The 12,322-nt window shown below is 40.6% G+C and overlaps 1 protein-coding gene across 2 annotated transcripts in view; it reads right to left on the bottom strand.

Annotated features, from left to right (window-relative positions):
• Positions 1-441: 441 nt before the first annotated feature.
• The window catches only part of LOC133635867 (insulin-like growth factor 2 mRNA-binding protein 3), a 35,046-nt gene continuing 23,165 nt past the window's right edge, over positions 442-12,322 (bottom strand). For both annotated transcript variants that reach the window (XM_062029270.1, XM_062029271.1), the window contains exon 16: positions 442-3,064. In XM_062029270.1, coding sequence (XP_061885254.1) covers positions 2,960-3,064 — 105 coding nt within the window. In that variant the 3' untranslated portion in view covers positions 442-2,959. The remainder of the gene's footprint in view (positions 3,065-12,322) is intronic.

Here is a 12,322-nt window from a genome sequence, read left to right as displayed (position 1 = left end):
CTTTAAAAACGGTCATTGCTCAAAATTAACTGATCGATCTGAAGTTGATCACGAGACTTAAGCCTTGAAAGTAAAAATAAAATGTTAATATGACTCATATTTAACACTTTAATGAGTTGAGGCCTTTTGGATCCCCAAGGACTTGACAGATTTATTTATTTTTTTTTAAATGCTAAAAAAAAAGTTAACAAAAAGCAATATTTTGCTATTTAAGGCTTCAATTATCTCACATAAAATTACACTTTTTTGGAGGGGAATTCTGCATATTTTCTATTTTTGCTAATGAAGATTTTGACCAAAAGGACAAAGCCAAAAAAACTAAATTCAATGTCATTGGATAGATCTGAAGTTTATCTTTTGATATCTTAGCATTGAAAGTATTTAAATGACTTTATTTTAAACACTTGAATTGGTCCTTTAACATTCACCAACATTGAGGGAAGCCCTAATGGTTGTATTGTTTTTCAAAAGTAAAATATCAAGATGGAAAAGGATTGGACACCCTTGGCTTAACTTATTCCAGGTTATGCGGATGGATTCATCTGTTTTTATACACTGTGTGTTAAATTTGACGTACAAACAGGATATTTCATCAAAATGATTTTTCTGTCCTTTATTCAGAGGCATTTGACAAGTGGAACTGTGTGAGACAGGGGGTGAAAGGGCACAAGCTTGTTTGCAGACGGGCAAGTAGGGATTTTAATGCCGTACTAGTTAGATCACTTTTCCAAAAAAAACAAAAAAAGAAAGCCAACCCAATCCCTGAAATGTGTCCCGTCAGAGAATGTTCAGCGTTACGCAGCTAACAGAAGAAGATAGCTACCAAGAGAAACCATAAAAATACAGCAATTGAGTAGCATTTGTGAAAGACAAAAAGGAGGAAAACAAGACAGGACTTGTATCTATTTTGTAGTCTTACAAATCAGAAAGAAAAAAAGGCAGGCCCTTTTGAAAAAAGACAAAAAAAAATTGTATTCTTGACTATTGAATGCTAAATCAAAACAGGGGATTTGACTTTTTCCCCCCACAAACAAACCCAAGCAAGAAGTTCAAATACATGGAAGCCACACCACCAAAAAGAGAAAGCAGAAATAAATGGCGATGGTCTGAGTTCAATTAAGCCAAAAAGAGTACATAAATATTGAAAAATGATTTTTTTTTTCACTTTTGATTCAATTCTAAAGAGTACATGATTTTTTTCTTTTCTATCATTTCATTCATTTCTGGAAAAAGGTGAGGAGGGGTTTAATTCTAACAAATAGAATGCCTCTACTTCAAATACTTGTCTAAAGAGGTAGATCCAAACAAACTGCAGAGGAGGGGGGTTGGGGGTGATGTTAGGATGGCGCCCGTGTTGGAAAAAAGTGTTCTGATGGGGGGGAGGGGCTGAGGTATAGGTGCGCACTGGCGCTCAGTGGGAAGCGAGGAGAAGGGGGGGCCTGCTTAGTGGCACAACAGTACCCCCCCAAGCCCAGCCCCCTTTAGCTGAGGTAGACGGCGTTCTACTGTGGTACACGACTTCTACCACCATCAACATATTTACATTCGGCACGAACACACAAGTGACTTTTCCCGGGGAGGAAGGGGCGGGGCGGTGGGACTCCCCCCTCCCCCCTCGAAAGTCACTTTGTGTCACAGAGAATGTCGTAACTAAAAAGAAAAATGGCATCCATCAGTGCGACTCCCCCTCCCCTCAGCGACCCTCGGCATGCAGTGATCGGCGTCAGGCGACCGACACAAATGAAAGGTTTCACAAAGCAACAAGGTCAATCCCCAACCCAAATGGCATCGCTGGAACCGTGTTACGGCCGGGTGGCGTCTTTTCCACTTTTTCTTGCGAAAACAACAAAAAAACGATGTTTGGCCCCGGGGGAGGGGGGGGAAAGTGAGGCGATTGGCTGTGAATGCTGAGACGCCACCTCCACGCTATGTACAGGTCATGTGGAGGCGCTCGCACCGACAACGCCGCACCAGAGTTCAAGGCAAGGTCCGTTGGCAGCCGACCAAGGAAGAATTTTCCACTTTTCTTAAAAAATAAAAAATGTTCAAAGACTATCAGCTTTATAAAGTATACAAAATACCACAAAAGCAAAAAAAAAAAAGAAAAGCAAAAAGAAAGGAAATTTTTTTCTTCTTATATATTTATATATCATCATTTTCTTCTGAGGTACTAGATCCTGAGGTAGTTAAGTAAAATGCATATTCAATTCTTTTTGACGGGCAGCAGCAGTTCAGCACCTTTTCCCAAAGTGCTGCCCTCACCTCTAAATATATATATATATATATATATATATAGATATATATATATAAGCTCATATGTATAGGTCTATTTATAAAATGCATCCGAATTGATATAAAATGCCACTTGGATTGGCCGCACCCTCTCCGGGGTCCTGCAGGCCTCAAACAACATGGCCGAGCCAACTCTCCACCCAAGTTAACCTCTGGCGTGAAAGCAATGCCTTTTTTCCTCTTTCTTTTGTTGCCTCTCATGAGAAAGCTTCGTCGGCCAATCCGAGAGTGAAAAACCAAATGTGGAGTCAAGCGAGGAGGGTCCTTAGTTCTTCTTTAGTGTTGCAGAGTAAAAAGAAGACAAATAAAAAAGAGGGATGGAAGGGAAAGGGAGGATAGATACACACCCGTGAGGGGGGGGTGGAGGGGTGCGTACCTGTGAGGGCAGGTGACGTGATGGCGGTCCTGCCAACGTTCCCACAGTGATGCAGACAGGTGAGGTGGGTGGAGCTCGAGAGGCGTGGTTTAGCGAGGGGGGAGAGGGAGGGAGGGGGAGGGGCGGTCTCTTAGCCACACGTGAAAGTTCGAGCGAGACGAGGAGGGGCCGGATGTTCTCGTCGATTTCCAACGACCTTCGACCCCCCTTCGAGATGAGCGTCTCCCCCCTCCGTCTTGGGGCAGCCAGGCAGCTTCAGTCACCGCTTCCTCCAGGAGCACCGGTGGGGCGTCACTTCCTGCGGGGCAGCGGAGGCTGGGCTCCTCCGGGTGCCGGCTTGGGCTGCTGCTGTCTCCTCACCTGAGCCAGGATCTCCTGGATCTTCCTCTGGGCCAGCTGGGGAGGTCAAAGGTCACGTTAAAAGACAAGGTCAGGGGTCAAAGTCCTCTTCATGGCTGTTCGAGGGCTGCCTCTTACAGTGCAAACTGTATTTTTCAGACTATTTTTCAAGCTTTGAACCCTGTCGCTTAAAAAAAATCGATGCAGATCATTGATGGATTTTTCTTCGCTGACAGCCATGTTTCATTTTCAACACCAACAGAAAATGTGTGGTATTGTTTGAGACGCCATCTTTTGGACCAGTTCGCTCACCGAGTTGATAATGTATTTCCTGTGTTGTGCCTTGAACCGAAAGTATATGCGTTTCGTCTAGCCGTCCATAGTGTTCCTACTTGTCTGGATTCTTCATTCATCACTCCAACAAACGTTTGTAAGTTTTACAATATAACTACAACAATTCTTACTTACTAAAGCATCCCATGTGTGATGTCTATAGGAGTGTTTTCATGCATATTTGTACGAGCTACGTAATCAAGCTAGCATCATTAGCATTAGCTAATATGCCAACACGTCTAGATGTACTGTGTTAGTACTATATACTTACAACGGCATTCTTTCTGCATTGTTTCAGTTTCACAAATTCCTCAGTAAGTTCACCAAAACGTCACCGTGGAGTTATTGAGTCTGCTTAGCTGATTGGAGAGCTAGTGGGTCCATGACGATGACTTCTGTTTGTTTGATCAGCCGTTTTACTGCCGTGACATAATACCTGGGATTTAATAATACCTGGGATTTATATAGCGCTTTTCTAAGTACCCAAAGTCGCTTTACATGTTAAAAACCCATCATTCATTCACACCTGGTGGTGGTAAGCTACTTTCGTAGCCACAGCTGTCCTGGGGTAGACTGACGGAAGCGTGGCTGCCAATTTGCGCCTACGGCCCCTCCGACCACCACTTATCATTCATTCAACATTTATTCACCGGTGTGAGCGGCACCGGGGGCAAGGGTGAAGTGTCCTGCCCAAGGACACAACGGCATGGTAAGAGGCGGGGAGCGAACCTGCGACCCTCAGGTTTCTGACACGGGCGCTCTACCCACTACGCCATGCCGCCCCACAAATATATATATATATACATAGACACCGTTTGGAAACAATGTATGTAAATAAACATTTACAGAATATTTTGTACCGGTACATATCTGCGTCTTATAGTGTGGCTAATATACCGTATCTTCAGCACTATGAGGCGCACCTAAAAACCTCCAATTTTCTCAAAAGCTGACAGTGCACCTTATAATCCGGTGCGCTTTATATGTGGACCAATATTGAGCCAAAACAAACTTAAACTTCATTTTCATAAAGTTTAGGTCTCGCAACTACGGTAAACAGCCGCCAACTTCTTTTTCCCCCGTAGAAGAAGAAGTTCTTCTAACCCAAAAATGGCTTCTATTAAGAGACACGCTTACACGCAGAGTTTAAACTTAAGACAATCAGTCACGCAGTACAACACGGGAATAGAGCATCAGCGAGAGAGTTTAACAAACGAATTAATGGTGTTTAATTTGGACACTGAAGAAGAAGAATTCAAGGGATTCGTGGATGAGGAATAACTTCATAAAGTGAGCTTTATATGTTTATTTTGTATGTTGTGTGACATTAACGTTTGAGCAACATTGAGTGATTGATATTGTTAAAGCTCTGCACTATTTCGAGTGTTACTATATTGTGATTGCACTAACGTTTGATTTACCGTAACAGTATCACTGTTTTTTACGTGTTTGTTGAGTCAGGGAAAATTTCCCCTCCACTATGTGATATAAATGTTGCACTACATGTTATACCTTGCTGTTAAAAGATAAACAAAACACCACGTCACTGACTTTACCTCGGGGAAAATAATAAAACAGCTGTTTATTCATTTTGGGAGTGAACAGAGTTGTCAGAATGCTGGTTTGTAATCTATTAATAAAGCTTGACTGACCTGACTGTTTTGTTGACATTCCCTTTAGCGCAGCTCCATCTAATGGATGCATAGGTGCGCCTTATAATCCGGTGCGCCTTATATATGAACAAAGTTTTGAAATATGCCATTCATTGAAGGTGCGCCTTATAATCCGGTGCGCCTTATAGTGCGGAAAATACAGTACATAAAAATATTTTTTTATTCTAAATTTTGTTTGGTGCGCTCAAGAGCACAGAAAGTATGGTATATTGTATGGGAATGTAAATGTGTAACTGCCTCATATTTATTCTACTTTGCTTTGAAATCATAAGTCCAGGTGATAATATTGGGTATCGGTCTAACAACAACAAAAAAATGTCAGATGAAATGGTCTTGTGTGTAAAATGTCCGATATAAGCTGTGATGCAAACATTTAATAATGATAATAATGGATTAGATTTATATAGCGCTTTTCTAGACACTCAAAGCGCTTCACTTGAGCAATGCAGGACATGAGCCCAACTTGAATATTGTGGCCACTAGATGTCACCAAACATTACCATTCCACTTCAATTCGAAGACAGCGTAAGTCTGTCATAGGTAGGGATGGGTCGCGAAAATTGGTTCCCAGCATATCAATTCCTTGGAATCGCTTGCCATTTTCCCCCAAAACGATTCCTTTAAGGGTTCCTGCGGGCGGGAGTAAGGTCATTCCTTACACAACGTACAGACAACATTGTGCCCAGGTCGCAGAAAGGCTCCACAGTTTGGCTCCATGTTACAAGAAATGATTGCAGTAACTGCAAGGTTGCTATATGATCTAGAGGATGACATAGGAGCAATGTGCTGAAACATTTGAACTCACAGCGTGCTGCAACTTAAATGAATGTTGTGTTTTTAACCGCTCCTATCACATCCCAGCAGCAGTCCTCTGGCCTAAATACAACAGGTGCTATCATGTTAGCGACATTAGCTGTTCAATTGGCATGAATGGTTTCATTTAGATAAGCATGACCAGAGAGACAGATTGGCTCCGAGGCGGCGAGTAAGTACTCACTCCAGGTCACGTCTGCCGCTCTAAGGACATCACCAAACAGTGAGTTTGTGGTCAAAAGCTTGCATCCTTTGCCACACTACACATTCCTGTTTCCAGTATATGAATGTTCAATTGTAGTCAGAGAAAAGTTGCATGTTTTCATTAACCACATTTTCACTCATTTCAATTTTACAGGAGAAACTCTTGAAAATTCATGAACTTCAAAATGTGAAACTAACATGTGATATTCACTCATTACATGCATATGTTAAGCCTTCATCATCATTGTAATGATCATAGCTTAGTTTTAAAAACCCCACATTGACATTTTAAATTCAAGGTTATTCATAAACTGCTAATCACGGCTTGACATATCTCACCTTTGCATGGGATATATTATATCACGTTTCATTCTTATTTTGTTAAATTCTAAAGAATAAGATTTATTATTTTTATTTTTCAAATAGTTGTTTTCTATGCTGCGTATGTGCTTCTTAAGACATCCCTGTGGGCTTTGTAAGGTCACGTTAGCTCTAAACTCAACTCAATTGATGCTAACCCACTTTTTCTCTTTTTCCAAATAAGAATCCATAAGAGAAACCGAACCGTTAAGCAGAATCGGAACCATAAAAATCTGATGAAAAGTTGAATCATAAAAAAGGTTAGTGTTTTTCAAACCTAATATCATTCTGACAAATTTTACTTGATCAAACACTTCCTAACATTTTCTGCTACAAAATATACCAATATTTGTGCCGATATTGCTATCGGCCAATACTCAAGGCTCCGATAAGGGTTGGCATTTATTTTTGACACCCAAAAACATGTTGGAATATTTTGTTGCATGGTCAGATAATTATAAAGTTTGGAAGAAATAGCGTGCAAATCTTTTGTGTTGAAAGAACACATTTAATAATATAGATCAAGTGCTTTATTGACGCACATTATTTCCTAAGATGTGGCAGACCAGATTTAACCCCCAGGCTTTGACACCTGTGATGTAGCCCGTGATGTCACACCTTCAAAATATCAGTACTGTCACAGGCCACATAAATGATATGGCCCCTGGGCCTTGAGTGTGGCACCTGTGCACCACATCTCAGTTTCCCATACAAATGGGCCAGAAATACTGCAAATAGACCATTATAGAAATATTGAGCGCTCTGTTTGCCCTTGCTCATAAACACATGATGATGGGACTGTCAGGGAATACAGCTTGTTAGTACAACGCTGTACAGTAGGTGGCATTATAACCTGGTCTGCTAGACAATGAGAAATTAGCGAGTTATGATTTATTTTCGATAAACAGTGTTCTCTCAATTACACCTTCCAGACCCATGTATAAAATCATTTTTATGAATATGCCTTTCCAGTTTTATAAGCATTTCACCCGTAACGGTACTAATTGTCGAAATCGCTATTGTTCGGTACTCGTGTGTGAATAAATAATTGTTTGTGATGATGAAATCATATTTATTGCAACATTTAAACAATCCAATTATTATAACTGCTGTCTAGTTATATCTAGACGTTGGATGACAGTCGTTTGTATGTATGGTGTTTCTTTCCTTTGTTGCATCCTAAAAAAGTGTTAATACTGTAGGGGTGTAACGGTACACAAAAATGTCGGTTCGGTACGTACCTTTGTTTAGAGGTCACGGTTCGGTTCATTTTCGGTACAGTAAGAAAACAACAAAATATAAATTTTTGGGTTAGTTATTTACCAAATTTGCAAAATCTTCCACCAAATATTTTTCTCAGTGGAATATTTGATTTGAAGTAATCGGAACCTTGGATAGGTCAATAATTCATAACATTGATTTTGATTCAATATGTTTTGAGCAATGAGTTTGAAAGAAAAAAAAACAGCTTTGTTTTATTAGTCAACATTGCAACTTTTTCTAAATTACATTTAACCTTTAAGCTTTTTTATTTCACTTTTGTTATGTTTTTGTTTATTTTAATAGTATTTTTAGAATGTGCCGTGGGCCTTTAAAACATTAGCTGTGGGCCGCAAATGGCCTCCGGGGCACACTTTTGACACCCCTGCTATAGATAACAAAAAATTAAATCTGATAAATCTATGGATAAAAAGCAGAGCCTGGTGACGCATGCACGTTTATCATAACTCTCTCGCTCTCTCTGTCTCTGCCCCTCCCTCACGAATGCTACTGCATGCACAATTTGTTTTGTTTATAACCCCTTCTTAACCCTGAACGTACATTGAAAATACACGCAATCCTAACTCAAAATGCCGGACATTTGAGGTATTTAAGAAACCCCGCCCTGACAGCTCCGCTAAAGAGGACGTATGGTCAGTCTATCGTAGCCCGTTAGCTGCTAGCATGCCGTGTGTTGTGCCTCGGTGTGCATTGTTTACACAAGGTGCGTTACGCTACTTAATATGTCCGTGTGGAAACTCGTTCGGTACACCTCCGAACCGGAACCCCGGTACCGAAACGGTTCAATACAAATACACGTACCGTTACACCCCTATAATACTGTAAGTATTGTACTTATTAAGCAGCAGCCGTTTGATTGTAACAAGCATCTCACCAGACGGCGGATTCACATTAAACCAGTTTTAAAATCTCTGCATTGGCTCCCCGTGTCTTTCAGGATCAATTTTAAAAGGTGGTTCTTATGGTTTATAAATGTTGTTATGGTATTGGGCCTTCTTATCTTTCAGATTTGCTTTTACCCAATAAACCTCCGGCACTCATCTCCTAATTATTCCAAAAGTTCATGTGTTTAAGAGCAGGCTAAAGACTAGAGATGTCCGATAATATCGGCCGGCCTATATTATCGGCCGATAAATGCTTTAAAATGTAATATCGGAAATTATCGGTACCGGTTTCAAAAACTAAAATTAATTACTTTTTAAAACGCTGCTGTACGAAGCGGTACATATCCTGTAAAACACGGACGTAGGGAGCAGTACAGAGCAGTTGCTTCTTCCAGTCAGTGTGAGAGAGGGGAGAAGGGAGAGCCTCCTCTCCCACACACAACACAGGAGTTGATGACTGCAGCATGAGAGGTTTACTGGCGACACTTGACCTTATCAAACCACCGCGAGCGGAGTATAACAACAGCAAGAGTGTGTTGTTGCTGGTGCTGTAGCCGTGGCCAACAAGCGAGCTTGCTCGGTGACTGACTAACGACACCGTGTCTATGGTTTGGGATTATTTTAAAGTGTGTCTGACGGATAAAAAACTGTCAATTTGCAATGACTGCAAAAAGTTGGTTATGCGAGGCGGAACCAAGACGTCTTCCTTTAATACGAGCAATTTGATCTCCCACCTCTTCAAGAACCATGAGATACACGATGAATACAAGTGGAAGATGGATGAAAAGCAAACACCGAAAGCAGCTTGCAGTGAGTGGAGGTGCCCTGTCTCAACGCAGCATTTCAGAAGCTCTGGCTGACTGCTAGGCCACTTCAAGCACTCACCACTCGCTTGCAGCACATTTGTGTTACTCATACAAGCCCAGTTTATAATTTCCTGTTATACAGTATGCCAGGCAGTCTACTAAAGGAGGACTATGTTATTGTTTACTTTATTACTCTTGTATACTCTGGACTGAAGCTGTGTGCCTTCATTGTTTTTGTAGCTGTTTTGAGGCATGTTAAAAAAATAAAAATAATAATGCACTTTGTGAAAGTCAAAGTATAGTATTTCCCATAGTTGTAGTGGGTATTAGGATTATCTCAGGGAGAGCATGTCCCAAATTCCAAGCTGCTGTTTTGAGGTATGTTAAAAAAAAAAAAAGCACTTTGTGACTTCAATAATAAATATGGCAGTGCCATGTTGGCACTTTTTTCCATAACTTGAGTTGAAGTTGTTCTCTTATTTTGGAAAACCTTGTTACTTTGTTTAATGCATCCAGCGGGGCATCACAACTAAATTAGGCATAATAATGTTTTAATTCCATCGGTTGATATCGGAATCGGTAATTAAAAATTGGACAATATCGGAATATCGGATATCGGCAAAAAAGCCATTATCGGACATCTCTACTTAAGACCCACCCTTTTGATGTGGCTTTTACCCAATACTTAATTAATTTGATTGAAGCCATTGGTACTTTACTTTTTATCTTTAGTTATGCAATATTTTATTTGGTTCTATTTATTTATTATATATTTACTGTACACATTCTATTCGTGTTTATTTCTTACGTTCATATGTCTTACTTGTATTTTATCCTTTATCTCTACTCATGGTTCTTACCATTTACAGATTTTATTATTTTTACCCTCCAACGTTCCTCAGAGGGAGCCATCTGCATCAGGGGTTATCGGCCATGTTTGAGGGGGCTCTTTGTGTCAGCGTCCTGGTGACCATGGTCTGATGACCTCCTGGTGCAGATGGCTCCTGGGATAGTGTTTACTCACCTGGCTCCTCTGTAGTCAGCCATGCATTATTTGTTTATGTATTTGGGTATGTTGTGTGCGTGTGTATGTGATAATGGGGGATCTGGGTCATCGGGGTATTGTTTAAGTTTGTAAAGCACTGTGTCGCATTTATTTTATGTACAACAAGCGCTTTATAAATAGTTTGATGGATTTATCTTCGTTGTAGTTTTAATTTACACATTTGGAGATGTTGAAATTGCTATATAAAATCGCTAATGCTAATAAGTAGCATGTCAATAGCAAAGCCAATGTATATTGACATCAAGCTAACGCATTTGTGAAACGGTGGAGCTTGACTTTACTTACAATGGAGCGTTTTGAGTCAATTTGTTGGCATTGAAAAATGCAACATTACCTAGAAGTAGTTTGAGTTTGCTCTCAGTGCTGCTGGAGTGACTGTCAAGTGCCAAAGTGCAAAGAGTTGGCAACCCGGCATGACATCAAGCGCAACCCAGCTGCCGTAACGTGGCACACTTGGATTTTACGTGAATAGGTGCCCAGTAAGACTAGCGGGACTCGGTCGGTGCCAAAAAAGCACTGTGTTGGGTAGCCATGCTGAGCTTTGACACATCATATGCTCCTAAAACACTTGTTACACTTTAAAAGCTATGTCATGAAAACTTCAATGGAACTCAATATAACTTTAAAAATGTACTGAGATGGCAGTAAGGAGATTCACAAGCCTAGCAAAACATGGCTAATGCTAATGCTAACGAGAACAAGGCATTTATTCCAAAGAAAAGACCATTTTTGCCAGTGGTTTAGATTTGCGGCAACAAGTTTCTTTTAAAAAGGCAGCAGCACAACAAACTTATTCCAGCATCTGAAACAGTATCGAGCCGAGTGGGGGAAATGCAACTCTTCACAAGGCCAACAAGATGGCAACAACTAACACCAGCTAAGAAGCGTCTTACTGTGGTGGACTCATTTATATGAGGATGCACGTACGACGACTCCTACACATGTTGGAGAACAATGCACAGGGCGATCACTAAAACAGTGGCTCTGCACATCCAAACTGGACAGCTCGAATGCTGCTGCAAAACTCTTGTGGAATTATGAGGCATTTAATCATTAATATATGATGTGTACATTGTCTTCAACATCAGTACACACTAACAAGGAGCCCAGGATACTTCAGAGAAAAGTCTGCCTTTACAGAGGTGGGTAGTAACGCCCTACATTTACTCTGTTACATCTACTTGAGTAACTTTTGGGATAAATTGTACTTCTAAGAGTAGTTCTAATGCAACATACTTTTACTTGAGTATATTTATAGAGAAGAAACTCTACTTTTACTCTGCACCATTTATCTACATTCAACTCGCTACTGATTTTTTATCGATCTGTTAATGCACGCTTTGTTTGTTTTGCTTTGCTTTGTTTCACCAATCAGATGCAGTCACTGGTGACGTTTCACCAATCAAACAGAGTCAGGCGGTCACATGACCGTCACACGTGGACCCCGACTTAAACAAGTTGGAAAAACGTATTCGGGTGTTACCATTTAGTGGTCAATTGTAAGGAATACGTACTGTACTGTGCAATCTACTAATAAAAGTTTCAATCAATCAATCAAAAGTGTGAAGGAAAAAATACACTTTTTTTTATTTCAACCGTACCTCTCTCAAAAGCTTTAAGACTGACCGCACAGTTCCTGTCTTCACAATAAAAGTGCAGCTCCATCGCGCCTGCGCTAATAAAATAAGAGTCTCCGAAAGCCAGCGCAAACAAGCTAGCAAGCTACGGAGTTTTCCGCCAATGTATTTCTTGTAAAGTGTATAAAAAAGAATATGGAAGCTGGACAAAAAAGATGCCAAAAACCAACCACTTTCGTGTGGTATTAGACCGAAAGGAGGAACTTTTTTACTCCTCCATTTGAAAACGTGGACGTTATCAGCACTACTGTCTGATTA

Source organism: Entelurus aequoreus, linkage group LG20 (genome assembly GCF_033978785.1).
Source record: "Entelurus aequoreus isolate RoL-2023_Sb linkage group LG20, RoL_Eaeq_v1.1, whole genome shotgun sequence".
NCBI lineage: Eukaryota > Metazoa > Chordata > Actinopteri > Syngnathiformes > Syngnathidae > Entelurus > Entelurus aequoreus.
The sequence above is the reverse complement of the archived record's forward strand: the minus strand, read 5'-3'. Positions and strand labels throughout refer to the sequence as shown.